The 17,530-nt window shown below is 40.3% G+C and overlaps 1 protein-coding gene across 3 annotated transcripts; it reads right to left on the minus strand.

The window, feature by feature from the left end:
* Positions 1 to 2,858: 2,858 nt before the first annotated feature.
* LOC311047367 (troponin I, fast skeletal muscle-like) lies at positions 2,859 to 10,152 on the minus strand. Of its 3 annotated transcripts, none has more exons than XM_084060059.1 (7): positions 10,066 to 10,152; positions 6,438 to 6,470; positions 6,121 to 6,157; positions 5,303 to 5,431; positions 4,692 to 4,781; positions 3,386 to 3,562; positions 2,859 to 3,118 (listed from the first exon to the last, which is right to left on the minus strand). In XM_084060059.1, exons 2-7 carry the CDS (start codon positions 6,443 to 6,445, stop codon positions 3,023 to 3,025), a joined length of 537 nt encoding a protein of 178 aa, XP_083916185.1. In that variant the 5' UTR covers positions 6,446 to 6,470; positions 10,066 to 10,152; the 3' UTR covers positions 2,859 to 3,022. The 3 variants fall into 3 exon arrangements, with proteins under 3 accessions (XP_083916185.1, XP_083916186.1, XP_083916187.1); XM_084060060.1 differs by having other exon boundaries at positions 6,438 to 6,483; positions 10,066 to 10,141; XM_084060061.1 differs by having other exon boundaries at positions 6,438 to 6,469; positions 10,012 to 10,089.
* Between the last annotated feature and the right edge of the window lie 7,378 nt (positions 10,153 to 17,530).

A 17,530-nucleotide genomic window follows, 5' to 3' on the forward strand; every position in this document is an offset into this window, starting at 1 on the left:
CTGTGGTTAGAGTGACCATGCTGTTGAGGTGTCATTTTGTTGATTGATGTCTGGCGCGTCATTACTGTCTTATATACCGCCCCGGTACCCAATCAGGGAGAACAATCAGGGAGAACCTCCATCACGTTCTGTTAGTATCTATCGGGGGAAAAGATAGGGACAAAAACATTAACAAAACTGTCACAGCTCAAAAATAAAATTGAATTGAACTGTAAATCTTATTTTTTTCAATGATTTTTTTAACTTTTTTTTTAACTTCAAAGTGTTCCAGCAACTGTCAATAAAGTGAGATGCAACCATTTTTTCGAATTGTTTCTTACAACAATGACTGATGCAGTCCATCTGAGTTCTCCCAACTCTGCTAGTTTTGGGCGTAGATGTTTGTTTTAAATTCTCAGAAGTTGCCAAAATTTTATAAAGGATATAATATACTGTATGTAATGAAAAACCAGTGGTGGAAAAAGTACTCACATGTTTTACTTAAGTAAAAGTATCAATACTGCAATATAGTGTTACAAGTAAACGTCCGGAATTCAAAATGTACTTGAGTAAAAGTACAAAAGTATTGGCATCCTCATTATGCAGAATGTCCCATTTCAAGTTTTCAAATGAATACAAATCTTTTGAAAATAGCAGATCTACAAGCTCACAGTTTGTAGATCGGCTATTTTCAAATGGCTGAAATGTATATAGGGCTAAAGTAGTTAATGTATGTTTTGTAATCAAAATCAAAATCTACAAAGTAACTAGTAACTAAAGTTTTCAAATAATTGTAATGGAGTAAAAGTACAATATTTGCCTCGGAGATGTAGTGGAGTAGATGTAAAAGAATAGATAATTGGAAATACTCAGTAAAGTAAAAATACCTCAAAAAATTGTACTTAAGTACAGTAAATGTACTTTACACCACTGACGAAGACATTTACAAAATGATGTTATGAAGACGTTGGGTGGTTTGAGGTGTTGTACTCCAGGAACTCGTTAACACACAGGTATGTAGTATCTGCCGACGCACTCCATGCTGAACTAGAGTAATTAGAGAGGAAAACATTCACAGCTTAGGTCCCAAAGGAATACTGTGAGACGCTTAGAGATTAAATCTCTACCTGTAAGGCTGTCTAGAAATACGCTAACAAGCATTTAAGGCCCAAAGTCTCTTGTAAACTGTTGCTTATTAAGGATACCTTATGAAGTAATACAAATAAATACTTTAGACCTATATGAATTGCCCTTGGAACTACATCAATGGCTGACGTGGCCAGTGGAACATCTACGGAATGCAGTTCTGTCAACTGAGTGGCTTTACAGAATTCAATAAATGGATTCCAGAAAGACCCTTAACCCTACCCTATAGTTTCCCTATTCTGGGCTGAACATTCGGGCAAAAATAACAGATCTACAATCTAACAACGTGTTGCAACACGACATGTTGTGAGCTTGTAGATCGGACATTTTCTGTGTAGAGATTTGGTGTAGATGGGTTTAAGTAGAGGACCTAGGTAGGCTAACAGAGTCCAGGGAAACTCTAGACAAGGCCTATATCTTGAGAGTAAGATGCATATATTACACAAATAGTCTTTACTTACCCAACGTCTTTGGCTGGAGAGGGACTTTGACTGACTGCAGTCACTGAGTGATGAAGTTACAGCATTGGTCAGGCGGTTGACTTAATGACAGACTAGCCAATCGCAGAGCAATCGTCCCTCCAGCCTATGGCATGTAGTCAGCGGAGTATTGAGTTCCTTGCTTAAGCACCTCCATAATTTGTAAAATGTTGACCTAGACCTCATTGTATGTTTTGACCCAGCTCTAATCAGATGTAGTCGTGCAGATAAAGCACTGTCCAGAAATCAATGTAGAATGCCGAACAAGCATGTTTGATTTTAAAATATTTTTTGGTTGTGATTTCATCAGTACATCCCTACTTTTTAACGCTATATGCCAAACCCTCTGCTTGACAAAAATTACACATTTTCAATTGAAAAAAGTGACAAGAGGTATCTGCACTTAATCGCTGGATATTTTTTTGCTGATAGGTATCAAGCAAAGGTGCTCAAACAATTAGTGCACCGCTAAATTATCCAATTTCATCATCAGAACATAATTAATTGTTCTACTAAAAATCTTTGTAAATAAATTAAATCAAATCAAATGGACCCTTACAGGTCAGTAACTCTGAGAGTGTACAAATGGAACATTTGGTTCCATTTGTACACTCTCAACAAATGGAACATTTGGTTCCATTTGTACACTCTCAGAGTTATGGGGGTCCTTCGAAATAAAACATTTTGTGAACCACTGTAAGGCAATACAAGAGATAAGAGGATGTTCAGATGACCACTAAAAGATGATTGACAACACTTTACAATCATATATTAACCTTTTTACAAGTCTAGAAAGGTACTTTAAATACATCCTACAAAGTTAGGGGGAAAAATGTATTAATCGTTGTACTGACCAAGATTTGTACAGTAGCCTAATGTCAATATTTCATAATATGCAGTGAATCTAAATCTATGGCCTCATGATTAGTTTTATGACTGTGCTCAGTTGAATGTGTGTCTTAGTAGAACTATCAGAATTCCCTTTGCTTTTCTCAAAATACAGTATAAATGCACACTTACTAGAACTCAACATATCTGTGCAACTAATCTGGTACAAAATACATGTCATGTTGTGAATTGTTCTAAACTAGATGTGTGTTCACAATACAACCCCCTTGGCAAAGTGTACCCCCCCCCCCCCTCCCTCTTGACTTGGGCAGTGCGGTTTTGCATGAACCGGGTATTTCCAGTTATTTGAGTTGTTAGTAAAAATGAGCAGATGAGACAGGACACATTGACTACATCAGCATACTGTATATGTTAATAGTTTATTACATGAATGGTTCTGTTGCAGAAAAGGTGGATCCAAGAATGAAAGTGTTTACATCAGGTCAATAAAGCAAAGAGAAGGTCAGAAATGAAAGTTGTACAATCTGCTAACAGGAAATACAGTCATATGAATATATAGTGTATTCAATTTAAGCCTCAGTCTCAAACATTTTCTTCCTGCCGTCCATGCCGGCTTTGTCCTCAATGTTCTTACGCCAATCCCCGACGTCGCGCAAATCCTTATCCTGCAACAGCAATACAGGCAATGGTAAAGAAGACATCTGCACAGGCTGCACCAACAAAACTCCTTGAAGTTTTGTTCCAGGGACCCCAGAAGCAAAGATTTGAGTAAAAAATGAAAATTAGCAGATCTACAAGCTCGTAGCGCTGCACTTGGTGCCGCTCCCGGATTGAATGGGTTAAAGATCGGCTATTTATGTTGACATTTTTGAACATCTTTGCCTATACAATTGACATGCCAGACACCAGGTTGAAAGTACTAAAGTACTCACCTCCTCCTTATTCTCTTTCTTGACTTGCTTCAGGTTGGCCCTCAGGTCCAGGTTGACCGTGTGCTTGGATCCCAGCAGAGCCTTCAGCATGGCGTCAGCAGACATACGTACTTTTCTCAAGGTCGGCTTCTTGAACTTGCCCTTCAGGTCCTGCACTTTGATCTGCAAGTCTTCAATCTGGACCAGCACAGAACAGAACCAGAGCAGAGGCCATGATCACACTACTGCAGGCAAGTCCTATTTGTCTCTCAAATTGATGGTTGAATACTTTATTAGACAGAAAGGTAAACATCACAAGGTACACTAAGATATTAAGGCTAAAAGGATAACACAAAAAAGTCCTGGGGACTTGTTTCCATTGTGGTCCCATGTATTGAAATCATGAACATAGCATAAAGGATTTACACTACCACATGTCGGGACCTATCTTGCATGCCGCCTTACCCCATATGCCTAAACTTTTTTGTCATTTTTACTATAATTTTGACAAACATTTTAAAATAGTGAAAATATCGTCACGTTGTGAGCTGTAGATCAGCTGTTTGAACTATTTTAATATGTTTTTCAAAATAGTAAAAAAAAAAAGCCTAAAAGGTTTGTACTATATGTACAAAGGAGAAAAAGGAAAAAACGGCGGCAGTAAATGACACCTTCTTTCGATGAGAATTTACATTTAATTCCCCTTGTGGTCTCCTGATCTGATCAATCTGATCTTTAGCTCTGACTGTCAACACTGTTGTTTGCAAGTGATCAGATAGGGTTGGTGTATTCAGACATCACCAACCAATCTGCATTGGTTGCTGTGGTATAGATGCAGATGCTTGTGTTTAGTTTGTAATTCCTACTGGAAATTCTTCATTAATCCCTATTTGAAATGATTAATTGAAGACATAATCCCACATAAAATCCATTAAAACTAGGAAGGCATCTGTGTCATTTTAGATGTTAGCCACTTTAGCCATTATTTTATACTTTAGCTATTCAAAAATAGCAGATCTACAAGCTCATAGCATGTCACTTTGTGCCGCACTACGAGCTTGTAGATCTGCTATTTTTTAAATTGATTTTTAAACGAACATTTTCAACTCAAATCTTTTTTTCTTGGGGTCCCTGGAACAAACTATTTTGAGATGGGGGTCCGCAAACCAAATATATCATTTTAGGGGTACCACTGTTATAGAAATCAGAACTTTTTATCAGAAAACTGTTCGGATCTAGAAGACATTTTTAGAATCAGCCTCAGGTCTTAATGGGTTAAACATGTCAGACATCATCATCCCAAACACTGGTGTGAATGTAAACTCACCTCCTTGTTGGTTTTGTTGACTTTATTCTCCAGGTCGTATCGCTCTTCGTCCATCACTTCAATCTTCTTGTGGATCTCTCTGGCCAGCTCCTATAAACCATCAGGCCATTATCATTATCATCAGCAGTGGTGGAAAGTAACTAAGCACATTTACTCAAATACTTAACTTCATTTTTAGGCACTTTTACTTTAGTTTTGTCAATGTTGACAATTTCCATTTTTCAATACTTTCACTCCACTACAATTATTTGACAACTTTATAGTTACTAGTTACTTTGCAGATTTAGATTATTATTACAAAATCTGTCCATTAATTCATAAATGGTGATGATTATTATAGGTTAAGCTACTCAGTAGCACATAAAGTCATTAAAACCAACAACATTAAAGTGAGATTCTGTATGAGTAGGCCTACTTTTACGTGTAGTAGCCTGTAAGCGGTGTATATTTTGATGCCAGTACTTTTACTACAATTTTGAATACAGGACCTTTATTTGTAACAGTATTTCATTTCTACATAGTTTTTACGTCAAAATCGGAGTACTTCCTCTACCACTGATTATCAGACGATGGAAGGTGGGGAGGGTTATTATTGGGTTATTATTGAATACCTGTAATGCCTGCATGGACCCATGAAGTTGCGGAGGAGGGCAGTTCTCTGCCATGTATCTTTCTCTCTCCTCCTCACGTTCCCTTTCTTCTTCTTCTAGTAAACCTTTAGCGATGGAGAGCATCAAGCTCTGGAAGACAATGAACACACACAAATTAAATTCTCATGGAACAGTATGTTTGGGAAAACATTCAGAAAAACAAATAACGCACATCCGTTCCTTGGTGCTGAGCCAAACTGTAGAAACAGAAATATAAGAACAAAGCGGGGGTCGCAACTCACTTGTTGAATGATCCAAATGTTTTTTATTTTATTTGTGACAAACAGCAAAAATCGGTATATTTGCTGTTTGTCACAAATTTAAGAAAAAAGACCTTTGGAGCATTCAACAGTATATTTGGGGACATTAGCAGTGTCCCAAGATGTTGAGTCAGTCACCATCTACTTTAGTTTTAATCACTTTTAAGCCCCATATAGGCCTATACTCCATCGCTCGACGAATAGTGAAAATAGCAATCTACTAGCTCACAATGTGTCACACTCACAACACAACAAGCTGTAACATTTTGGGGAAAGTGTTGGCCTATAATGACATGCCCAAAATACAGTATGGACACCAGCTTGAAAGTGTTTTTTTAACAATAATATAACATATTGTTGCCTTTAATTTATAATTTATCCCCAACCTCATCAAATATTGTCTCGCTTTCTAGCAGTAGAATACTGAAGCATTTATTTTCAGATTTAAACACTTGGCAGATTAGTTCCTTTATACATACAGTATTTATAAAACTATAGACAAAAAAACATCCTTTTTACCTTCAGGGCGTGCTTTCGACTCGATGATATCTTCTTCCTAAAGAGTTTGAGAAAATGTTTTTTATTATTAGTATTGTTGTTGTTGTTGTTTTGCTATTGAGGGAGGTTTATTTTCTAATGAGAAATATTTAACATATTAAATGTATGTTAATTTGATGGGGTTATCTCATTGTTGTGACATGCTCATTTGCACTCATTTACCAAGTAAAACAATACAGCTTTTAAAAACATTTATCAGTTGCACATTTAGTCCTAGTGTTAGGTCATTTCTGCATTCCATGAGAAAACATAGCCTAAGAAGAGTAAAGGTTACTCACTCGGACATCTTGGCGTTCGTAAGGTTTCACACCCTGTAGAGAATTGCTGGATGGGTGGATGGATAGAGGGATGGTCAAAACATACAGTACAATATTAAATAAAGGGCACCATGTAACTTTAAATGCTGGGAATTCAGATAATGTGAATAAGCAATACTTAGGTTATAATTTGCCATGAATATTATGTAATATACATTTTGGAAATCTGCCCCGCCCACACATTTCCTACACTTGCATGTTATTAACGCTTAATTATTTAATTCATTTATCATCATGAACTCATCACACAGCATCAGGGCTCTGCAAAGCGGAATGCCCGCAACACTCCAGTTTAAACAAGTCTTAAGCAGTGGTGGCTCAACATCATGAAACTGAGAAAACAGCAAGCACTCAATTAATGTCCTTTTTTTTATTTACCTCTCCACGGACAGAACAACGGACACGTTTCAACTCAGCGTTGTGTCATACAAATACACAAAATGGATTTGCCCTGTAAATGGCTGTATCCTGCTGTACCTCATGTTAATTCTTGCAGTCCGAGCCACAAGGGCATCTGATCAAATATTTGTGTACTAGTAGGATAGCCTGTGAGAGCAGGCAGCTGGTACACAACCATTGTGCACAATGAAAACGGCCCAGACCTCAATCGTGCATGACCGAATATCTCGAGGAAACCTCCCTTCTGGTGCCTTTGCGTCTGGGGGACCCCGGTTAAGTCATTTTCATATGATTATATAGAAAAAAGCAACTGATATTCTAGATACAGACTAGTATATACAGTAAATATCTGACATTGTCTCTTATCCTTGCCTTATATACCTTTAACTATGAATGCTGCCACCAACAGATGGACTACCATGTCTTTCAAGACGTCAGAGGGTCAAGCACATGTGAGGCTGCATGCAGTTAGCATGGAATGTTCCAGGAGGGTGCATTAATGAATGATAGAACCCCTGACAGGGAAACCATACACCCAACACAAGTTGGAACGTTTTGTCATTGTCAATGTTGTCAAGCAATGGCTAAATTAGAACAAGGAACCAATGCGGATGCCATTTGTTGTTCGCCTTGGGTGGTTGTGGCAGGATGGTGGTCTACTGGAAGACGATCAGAAACCCACTTTACACCCCTGAGACATCCCTGACCAAGACATTACACCAAGTTAGAACCATTACGTACAGCCCAGATTACCATCTATGTACACTGCAGTGACTTGAAGATTAAGATGAAGGTCATGGGACCTATATCTGTTAATGTAACCACAAAGTCTAAATTTAAAGTTTTAACCACTTAAGCCCCAAAAGGCCTACTCCATCGTTCGACAAATAGCGAAAATAGCTATTGTAACCACATGCAGGCACAGCTGAAGAATCCTTCAGCACAGGATGAAATGTCTGTTAATAAATGATGGAGACGACGAGACATATTGAGGAGGGGGAGCTTTGAAAAGCAAATATGGCATGAAAATCATAGTGGCTTAATAAGACATGTTATTATCTCACCAAAAACACAGTTACAGTTGTGTTACCAAACTTTAGGCATGATAAAATTGGAGAAACACTTTTATGGAGCCAATGGAATTAATGACAAGTATCCCATTTGGGTGTACCACAAAAACACAGTTTGTTATTCAACAATGTGGACAATGGTATGAAACCTTTTCATTACACTGTTATTCATGAGTCCTATTATTCTTGATAAGCTCTTTTCTTTGGTGACTATTATCTGTGAAGCGTACCCTCTCCCAACAGCAACATGTTCTTACATACAGTACTAGTTCTGCTCTTAGTAGCAAATGTGAGTAAAATATTCACAATTTGCTTTGTGATGTATCAACAGATAAACCTAAAGTATAGAAACCAAACTGTGAATGTTATTGATAACATTTTAGATGTTTTTATTATCATCATCATCATCAGTAGTAGTCGTATTACCCCTTTCTGATCATACAAGGGAATTAAAGATTTGCTCAAAGATTGCTTATACATCAATTATGCCCCTGGTTATTTTATTTTTAAATCTAGGATGACATAGCTCTGTATCATGAGTATATATATCAAAATAGTCTATATCAGTGGTTCTCCAACTTTTTCATGTCAAGGACCCCCAAATTGACACTTATTAGCCCGCGGACCCCCATTTCAAAAGATATGCCAGGGACCCCCATAAGAGATGATTTTTTTTTACGGCTCTAGCAGTGATTCTCAACCATTTTAATTTCAAGGACCCCCAGTTTGACATGCATTAGGGCTACGGACCCCCATTTAATGGCATTTCTATCACTTGGACCGCAATTTATATTGTAAAATCTATGTCAATTCAACTCTGAGAGTGTACAAATGGAACCAAATGGACCCGTTAGGGTCCATTTGGTTCCATTTGTGCACTCAGAGTTACAGACCCATAAGGGTCCATTTGGTTCCTAATCAATCATTTAGCTGGGGACCCCCTGGAACTCCCTCAAGGACCCCTGGGGGTCCCCGGACCCCACTTTGAGAACCAATGGTCTATATGACCAACAAACCAAACACTAGGGCTATTTATTTACATTTCCTTCGCATATGGATGTCTATTTACTTTACTCTTCTACCCCGGATTTGAACACGGTTTGCTGCGCTGCTGCGCAAGCCCAGAAATTATAACCTAGCCAACTCAGGGGATAAAATGTGTCAGATCCTGTGTCTAGGTGAGACATGACCTTTGACACGATCTAAATGTCTCAATAGATGAGCAGGGAAACAAAATGTAACCACCCCAATTGTATAAGTTATATTGCGTTACATACAGATAAAATTACATTTTATCCTAACTTACATAGTACAGCTTTAATATTATCTTATATCATATTGCATTATGCGTTAGCATAGTCTTTGCGGAACACAGCCCACCATTTCACTGTGAGTGACAAATAAACCCCTCTTGATTCTCTTCAGAATGCACATCAAAGGCTGGTGGATAAATAATCACAACACTGGCTTGAAATAACATGTACTTTCCATAAGCAATCTACTTGTTTACACCTGTGCACCAAAATATCAACCTCACACACCCCTAACAATATTGATGTATAGCCAACATCAGCTTTGATTCAAAACACCTGATATAATGAGTACAAATACAACAATTTTCGCATTCCCAAAATGACCTCTCATTGATCCACAACCACACACAGTTGGTAAGACTATATAACAATCTAGTATCAACTAAATCATAACTTACAACCAACTTGAAGGAGTAGTTCGCCCAAAAAATGACTTATTTTCTACCAAAGATGTTTTATTTTTTGTTGCATTCCTAAGCCAATAATTTGATGACTGGCAGAGTCGGAGGACTCACAGAGTCTCCTATATACTGAGTCTCATTGACTGATGACCCGGTCATCAAATTATTGGCTTAAAAACAAAAAATATCTCCATGAATTTAAGGCTTCATGGGGTGTGTAATTGATAGAAAATAAGTAATTTTTGGGGTGAACTACTCCTTTAAATATTCCTGTACAACCACTAACCAGCCAGAACACAGGCATAAAAGAAGACCAGCTAAATAACAGCACATTTGAGGAAGTAAAAATTCTCTTTTCTAAAGTTAGAAGCCAAGGAGGAGAATGGAATAAGAGCAGAGTTCTCACCTGTCAGCCGAGGAGAGAGAGAGAAAGAAAATGAAGCGATTTTTGCAGAGGGGATAAATAAATGGGACTGGGGCTGTACTGGCTTCCACATGGCATTATAAGAAGGTATACATTGCATTCCCTAATGGCCATGGAGGAAACCCCTTTCTCTCTTTAAGGAAGTAAATAAAATCTTAGACCAATGGGCTACCCCATGACCCCAGCACCTGAAATAGTATATCCCCCCCATGTGACGCTGCTCTTTATAAATAACATTCCCTTTCAGATTATAGTATTTATTCCGATTAGTTTAGACAATTATTTTTTTTTATTCTGTTTTACTTTCAGCTTTGAACAGGCTGTGTATAAAAAGAGGCTATAGATTGGCTTTGATCTGATGATGAAGAGATCACATCATAAAGAATGTTCACTTGGCAAAGCGCTTCTTTTTTTTTGGGGGGGGGGGGTGTACTTTATGGGGGGTGTACTGCATTATGAAAGTAATCCAAGGAAGGTTTGAGTGGGCTGAGGTAACCAGGGAACCCTCATGGTGATGAAAACTGACTGGACAACAGGTGTGAGGAAGGAGGGGGAAAGACATTAGTGAGGAGGGGGTCTGTCTGTCTGGGGAAGCACACACAGATACAGTAAGTGTTTACGTTAGGCGAGTCATTTAAGAGCTGCTTTAATGCAGGCTATTACGAAGCTACAGTAGGCTATGAGTTATAGTGCTGGATACTGGCTGTAGACGAATCTCTCAGAGCGCTGCATGTAGCTGCGGTGTCGCGGTGCGGAGCGGCAATATCCGCTCTGTGGATTTGTCTACAGCCTAAACAAAGTTTGAGTACCTGAGGGAGGGATGATTGTAAACGTGGGACGTGTGTATTGTGCGTGTGATTCCTTAGCTAATCTCATAAAGCGCGGGACCTATCGGCACCAAACGTTTTGTTCATAATGCCAGTAGAACCAGGCACTCCCAGAATATTTTTTATCAATCCATCAATGACATTGACTACTGTTTGTTATTTGGCATTTCTGTGACTGCAGTACCGCAGACCTACTGTACCTTCCCTACAGTGTTTTTATTTTGTCGACTAAAACTATGGCAATAAATGTTTGTCATACAGACTTTATTTTATTTACTCACCTTCGCCCTCTACAGTTCTGGGCAATGTTAATTTATATTGACCAGATCTGTAGAGGGGAGGTGAGTGATTACAATTATTTATGTCTGGTGGACATATTTTAACTTCTGCCCAAAAAGTGTATTATACAGAGAAGGTGGGGTCCTGAGATTCAGACGAATCTGCCATTGCAAAAAGAAATTGCCCTCGGCAGATTAGGTCTGGCCCCTCTCAATAGAGATTGTATTTCTCTCCCTCCGAAGTTGTGAGGGACCAATCAGGGCCCAGTATGCAAATATGGGGCGGGTTTATCAGCAGAGGCATTTTTTTTATTTGCCTCTCGGAAATGCAGGTTCCACACAGACATTCCAGACTAATATCTACGCAGTGATATTAGTCTGGCCACGCCAGGCTAGTCCTGAGACGTTTCCCACCGTGGAGAATAGTCTTTCAACAACACAAAACAGCCTTTATTTTGATAAGTAGCGAAATAATTGTCTCCGCCAGGCCGAAGGCATGGTGGAGAGTATGTTTTCACTTTGTCCGTCCGCGTATGTGTGTGTCCGTCCGTCTGTGAACACCTAACATTGGTCAAGCTTCACGTGACATCACAATATGTAATATAAATAGGTAAGACAGAATTAATAAACAGTACTTTCTTTTACCACCTCGCCTGGCGGAGACCTGTGCTCCGAGGAGCACATTTTCTAGTTTCCTTTATTTTTACTAAAGTTGGAGACCTCGCACAGTAGTGGAATTTTCAGTCCATGGGAATAGCACTGCTCCGAACAGAACGTTAGAGAGGGAAAAAATGGGGAAGAGTGTGTTTTGGGGCGAGCGTTCCGGTTACCGTTGTGAGCACACTGATCAGGGAGGTCTGGGGGTGGTGGGGGGGTTCACAGCAGCCATTAACGCTGGTGAAAGACAAACCATAACAGAAGCTGTTGACTTTGACCCCAAGAAGCCATTATGCTAATAATGTTGAAAGGGCATAGAATAGATAGATGATAGAACTTGAGTGAGAGCATAAATGAATATGTTTCAGCACAAGAAGTGTGAATACATGCATGACCTTTATCTATATAAATTAGCACCTTTAAAAAATATGTATAATTCAAAGTACAAATACAATTTATTTAGAGATAGGCACACGCCATGCACTGATTTATCGTGATTAACAACATTCAAACCCGGCTGAGTTTAATTAGTTCGACTGTGTGTGGAATTTCAGGTGTTGCAGCAGCTGCAGCAACAATGGGGGTATGTATACCCTCCAATGCCAGACGTAGGGTGGGGAGAATCAAACGCCTGCCGAAACATACCACCCGCCAACTAGAGCAACAGACTCTGAAGCGATGTTGTTGCCATACCTAAAATAAAAACCATTGTCCCATACACACACACCTCCCCAATCCCCTGCCTCAGCGCTGGGCTGCTGTCCTGTCCTGACTGGCAGAAGCATTGCGTACCCAGAATGTTCAGCCAACTGCACCCTCCTTTCAGGGAAAGGGAGGTGTCAAATTTTAGTAGGGATGTCCCGATCAAATCATCGTTATTTAAAAATCCAGCATGCTCATTACACAGTAGCCTACACTAGGGCTACTGTGTAATGAGCATGCTGGATTCGGTTAACTAGGGTTGAACGCGTTAACTAGGGTTATATGGGGTGGGGGAGTTGAGTGTAGGCCATTTGCTGATATCCCAGAAAATCTCCTTTTTTTCCCCCAGTCTAATGTGAGCAAGTATGCCTTCCACAAAAACAAAAAGAATCTAAATGAATTCAAGGCTTCATGGGGTGTGTAATTGATTGAAAATAAGATGTTTTTTTGGGAGAACGCACAAATCAAGCCCACAAAAGAGGGGTGGAAAAAAGGCTCTTAAGGCCGCACTTGTTGCTGGGGTCACCGGGCTTCATCCGGCCGCTAAGGTTGGATGGGTCGACCTGCTGAAGGACCTCCCCGTCCTTCTCCTCGATCGTTGAAATGAAAGGACTAAGGTGTCTCTTGTCCGTCGAGGCAGCGGTCTGTGAGTATGAAGTACAAGAATAGAAAGATGAGAATAATGACGCTAAAATAAAATAAATACATAGAAACACTGGACATCTGCACTTTGTTCTTACTGAGTTAGCATGATGTATACGCTATCAATGCGGACTAGCAAGTATAAATGCCCAATCTATCACCAGTGAATATATGGATTCCGTTTTGTAATTTAAGGGTATATGTATAATGTTCACATTTGCACCACAAAAGAAAGACATACAGTAGGCACTGCCTTTTTACATTAAGCAATATGAGAAATTACGAAAAGTTGGATGCATAGCGGCCACTTTTAGAAGGCGCTGATCAGAGTGCTTTCTCTGGCTGAGCAGAGTGAATAGTTTCAGTTTTTGTTGCATTCCTAAGCCAATAATTTGATGACACGGTGACCGCCAGTCATCAAATGATTGGCTTAGAATGGGACAAAAACTAAAAAATCCATAAAAAAATCCATGAATTCAAGGCTTCATGGGGTGTGTAATTGATTGAAAATAAGGTGTTTTTTTGTGGGTGAACTACTCTAACGTGCAAATCAAGCCCACAAAAGAGGGGTGGGAAAGAGGCTCTTAATTACTCTTTTTTCAGCCAGCCACCGCTCCACTGACTTGCTCGAGTACATGGCACAGAAGTGCTCTGAGCTGTATTGGCTGTGTCCAAAGTCCTTCAGCTTCGGCTGGCCGCACAGCTGGCATATTACCGCCTTTCTAGGTTTTATTTTTCTGCCGCTGCTCTCTCTCTCTCTTCGCTTCTTTTCCTTCCCCCAGGCGGTGGTCCTGGGTACCGTAGCATCGGCCCCCGCCGGTGCCTCCTGTTCCTCCAGCCACCGCTGCCGCGTCCAACCACGTGGGCCGTCTGTATTGGCGCAGAAGAACCGGCCCTTGTAGTAAACATGGCCCTGCTCGGCCCTCCTGGCAAGGCCGCACTTGTTGCAGGGGTCACCGGGCTTCATTTGGCCGCTAGGGTTGTACGGGTCGACCTGCCGAAGGACCTCCCTGTCCTTCTTCTCGGCCGTTTTCCTCCGGTGGATGGTGCATCTGGTGGGGGCTGAGGAGGATGAAGACGTCGACGAGACGCAGGACGGAGGTGGCTTTGGTGGCCGGGCCTTCCTCTTGGCGGGGGGAGGTGTCGGGGAGGTCGAGGATGAAGGTGTCTCTTGTTCGTCGAGGCAGCCGTCTGACATCTCTGAGTTTTAAGTACAAGAATAGAAAGATAAGAATAATAACGCTAAAATGAACACTTAGAAACACTGGACAGTTACATCTGAGTTACTGAGTTATCATAATGTCTACGCTATCAATGCGACGCGAGTGCGGACTAGTAAGTATAAATGCACAATCACCAGTGAATATATGGATTCCGTTTTGTCATTTAAGGGTATAGGGTTCACATTTGCACCACAAAAGAAATAGAAAAATAAACAGGCACTGCCTTTTTACATTAAGTAATATGAGAAATGACGAAAAGTCATTTCTCATAGCGGCCACTTTTAGAAGGCATTTTTAGAAGGCGCCGATCAGAGTGCTTTCTCTGGTTGAGCAGAGTGAATAGTTTCAGTTTTACTTTTGAGAAATCAAAAAGCCAGCAGCAAGCAGTTCATGCTGGGAAAGAGGTGGCAGCCAGCGAGGAGAAACACAGACAGGGTTCATTTTCAGCAGAAAAAGCGTTATATATCTAGACCATAGATCGTTAAAAAAGAATGGACAGAGTGACGCCATTGGTTTCTACAGACCGTAAATGAAGCCTATTTTTCAACTATTTCAAATACGCCATCTTTCTGTATCTTTCTGTATGAATGCTATTGGTTGGGTAGCTTGTCAATCAAATCATCCCGCTCCTCCTAGAGAATACCCTACTTTATCATCAATTTTAAAATAAATTGGACCATAATTTACCAAAACACATATCATGGTGATTGAAAGAAGACTTTAAACTAGCAACTGGAAGCATATAGTATTTATGACAATGTTTATTAAGGAAAACAGCTAAACTACAGGCCATATAGACTCAATTTCAAAGCCGGCTTTCACCAACTAGTCGACTAGTATAACCACTAGTCGACCTTGTTGGTACTAGTCGAATAGTTGAAAAAAAAGATTTAAAAAAGTATTTATTTTTCCATTGTTTTAATGGCGAGGAGATGAAGGAGGAAGGTGACTAAGCAGCTGTGAGGAGATCATTTTAATGTCATTAGAAGACACTAAAGCAGGGGTCTTCAACGTTTTTTCACTTTTTCCCCCTAGCTGAGAGAGATGAAGCAGGGACCCCCACTAAATATTGTATAAAATGATGTTGCAGATTAAACTTTCATAGATTCCATATAGTTTTATTGTTTGACAGCTCTATCAGTGTATTTTGGATTCATGTTCATATTTATTACATGAAGCAATATGAGAAATGACGAAAAGTTGAATGCATAGCGGCCACTTTTAGAAGGCACTGATCAGAGTGCTTTCTCTGGCTGAGCAGAGTGAATAGTTTCATTTTTCAGTTTTGAGAAATCAAAAAGCCAGCAGCAGTGCAGGCTGGGACTGGCAGAGAGGTGGTACCCAGCCAGGAGGAACACAGACAGAAAAAGCGTTATCTATCTAGACAGAGCCTTTTTTTTTTTACATGAAAGGCACCCAGTGTGAACATACCTTGAATTGAACTTAATTCACAACCATATCAAGATACTGTACACACCTTCTCTTGGAACCTCCTTGGGATTGTTTTCTCTGATTGCAGGAGGTGATGACGACATGGTGGAGGACGATGCTTCCAGCAGGCCAGCCATCTTCTCGGCCACAGGAGGTGGTGAGGAGGAGGAGGAGGGGGGTGGTGAGGAGGAGGAGAAGGAAGAAGGGGGAAGGAGGTGGTGAGGAGGAGGGGAAGGAAGGTGACTGAACAGCTGTGTGGAGATCATTTTAATGTTATTAGAAGATACACTACTAGCAACTAAATGTGCACACACAATCAACAATTTCACACACATGCACATTTTATTATAAGACTTTCATAAACTTTTAAAAATACGCGTCATGCAATGCGAATCGTTGGTACGTGTAGATCTTCTATTTTTGCTATTTGATGCACGACAAAGTATAAAGGGCTTAACACACTGGAAATCTGCATGTCAGGGGTTGGGAACCCTCAAAACACAAAAGGGTGGAAGCTCAGGTACAGAGGAGTTTATTGAAACAAACACACACACACACACACACACACACACACACACACACACACACACACACACACACACACACACACACACACACACACACACACACACACACACACACACACACACAAATAAACAAAGCCTACTTTCTCACAAGTGGGCTAAAGTTTACAGTTACAAAGTACCTTCAAAAACTCCATGAACCATAAAAGACACAAGTTGTACTGTAGGCTTAGCCTGGTTCCAGACCATAGACACCGCCCACTCTCTGAGTGAGCTCCACGCAGCTTCAGTCTGATAATCAGGCTACTGTAGGCTACCTCTGTTGTACCATCAGGATTCAGCACCAACTGAGTGCACAAAAACACCCAATCAAAGCAATGACACTGAAACAACACTCAGGTGTGATGGTTAACGAGGGGGTGTGGTGTGCTGGTTAACAAGGTTGTGTGGTGTGCTGGTTAACAAGGGGGTGTGGTCTGGTAGGTAACAAGAGGGTGAGGAAAGCAAAGCACATGCAAGGCACACACAGAATACACCCAAAAACCTCAAACCATGATGGGACTTTCTTTGGTGTGTCGCCAAGGTGGTGCCTAAACCCTAACCCTAACCTCAGAAACACTATGCCCAACACTAACCTTAACCTCACAGAAACTATGCCTAAACCTAACCTGTTTACTCGTATTACATGACTACTGTGGTTATTTAAGTCATTTCACACAGAGGCCCTGACTCTATTATATCCAGATTAGGGTTGCCATGTCTGCTTATTATAAGTTTTTCTGTAAAGTTGCTTGTAAATATTGGTAATTGCTGGTTGCGTTTTTTTGGGGCTTCCTTCCTAAATGTCGTTTAAACCAGTGGTTCGCAAACATTTTCATGTCAAGGACCCCCACTAGATGAATATGTAATTGACCGAGGGCCACATCTGAAAATATTTTGTGCCTGGGACCCCCATAGCAAATATCAACACGTCACATTGTGACGTGTTGTGAGCTTGTAGATCGGCTATTCATAAATATCCAATGCTCGTGTGGCCTAACAGTCGCTTCTTTTGGGCTTGTTTTCATTGACCTAGTTCCTTATTTCTCTCGCACAATCTGGCAACACTGCCTCCAGTCACAGTGGTGGGAGGACAGGACCAAAATAGACAAGTTCCATGAAAC

The sequence above is a fragment of the Gymnoscopelus microlampas genome (assembly GCF_963454915.1).
Source record: "Gymnoscopelus microlampas genome assembly, chromosome: 6".
Taxonomy (NCBI): Eukaryota; Metazoa; Chordata; class Actinopteri; order Myctophiformes; family Myctophidae; genus Gymnoscopelus; species Gymnoscopelus microlampas.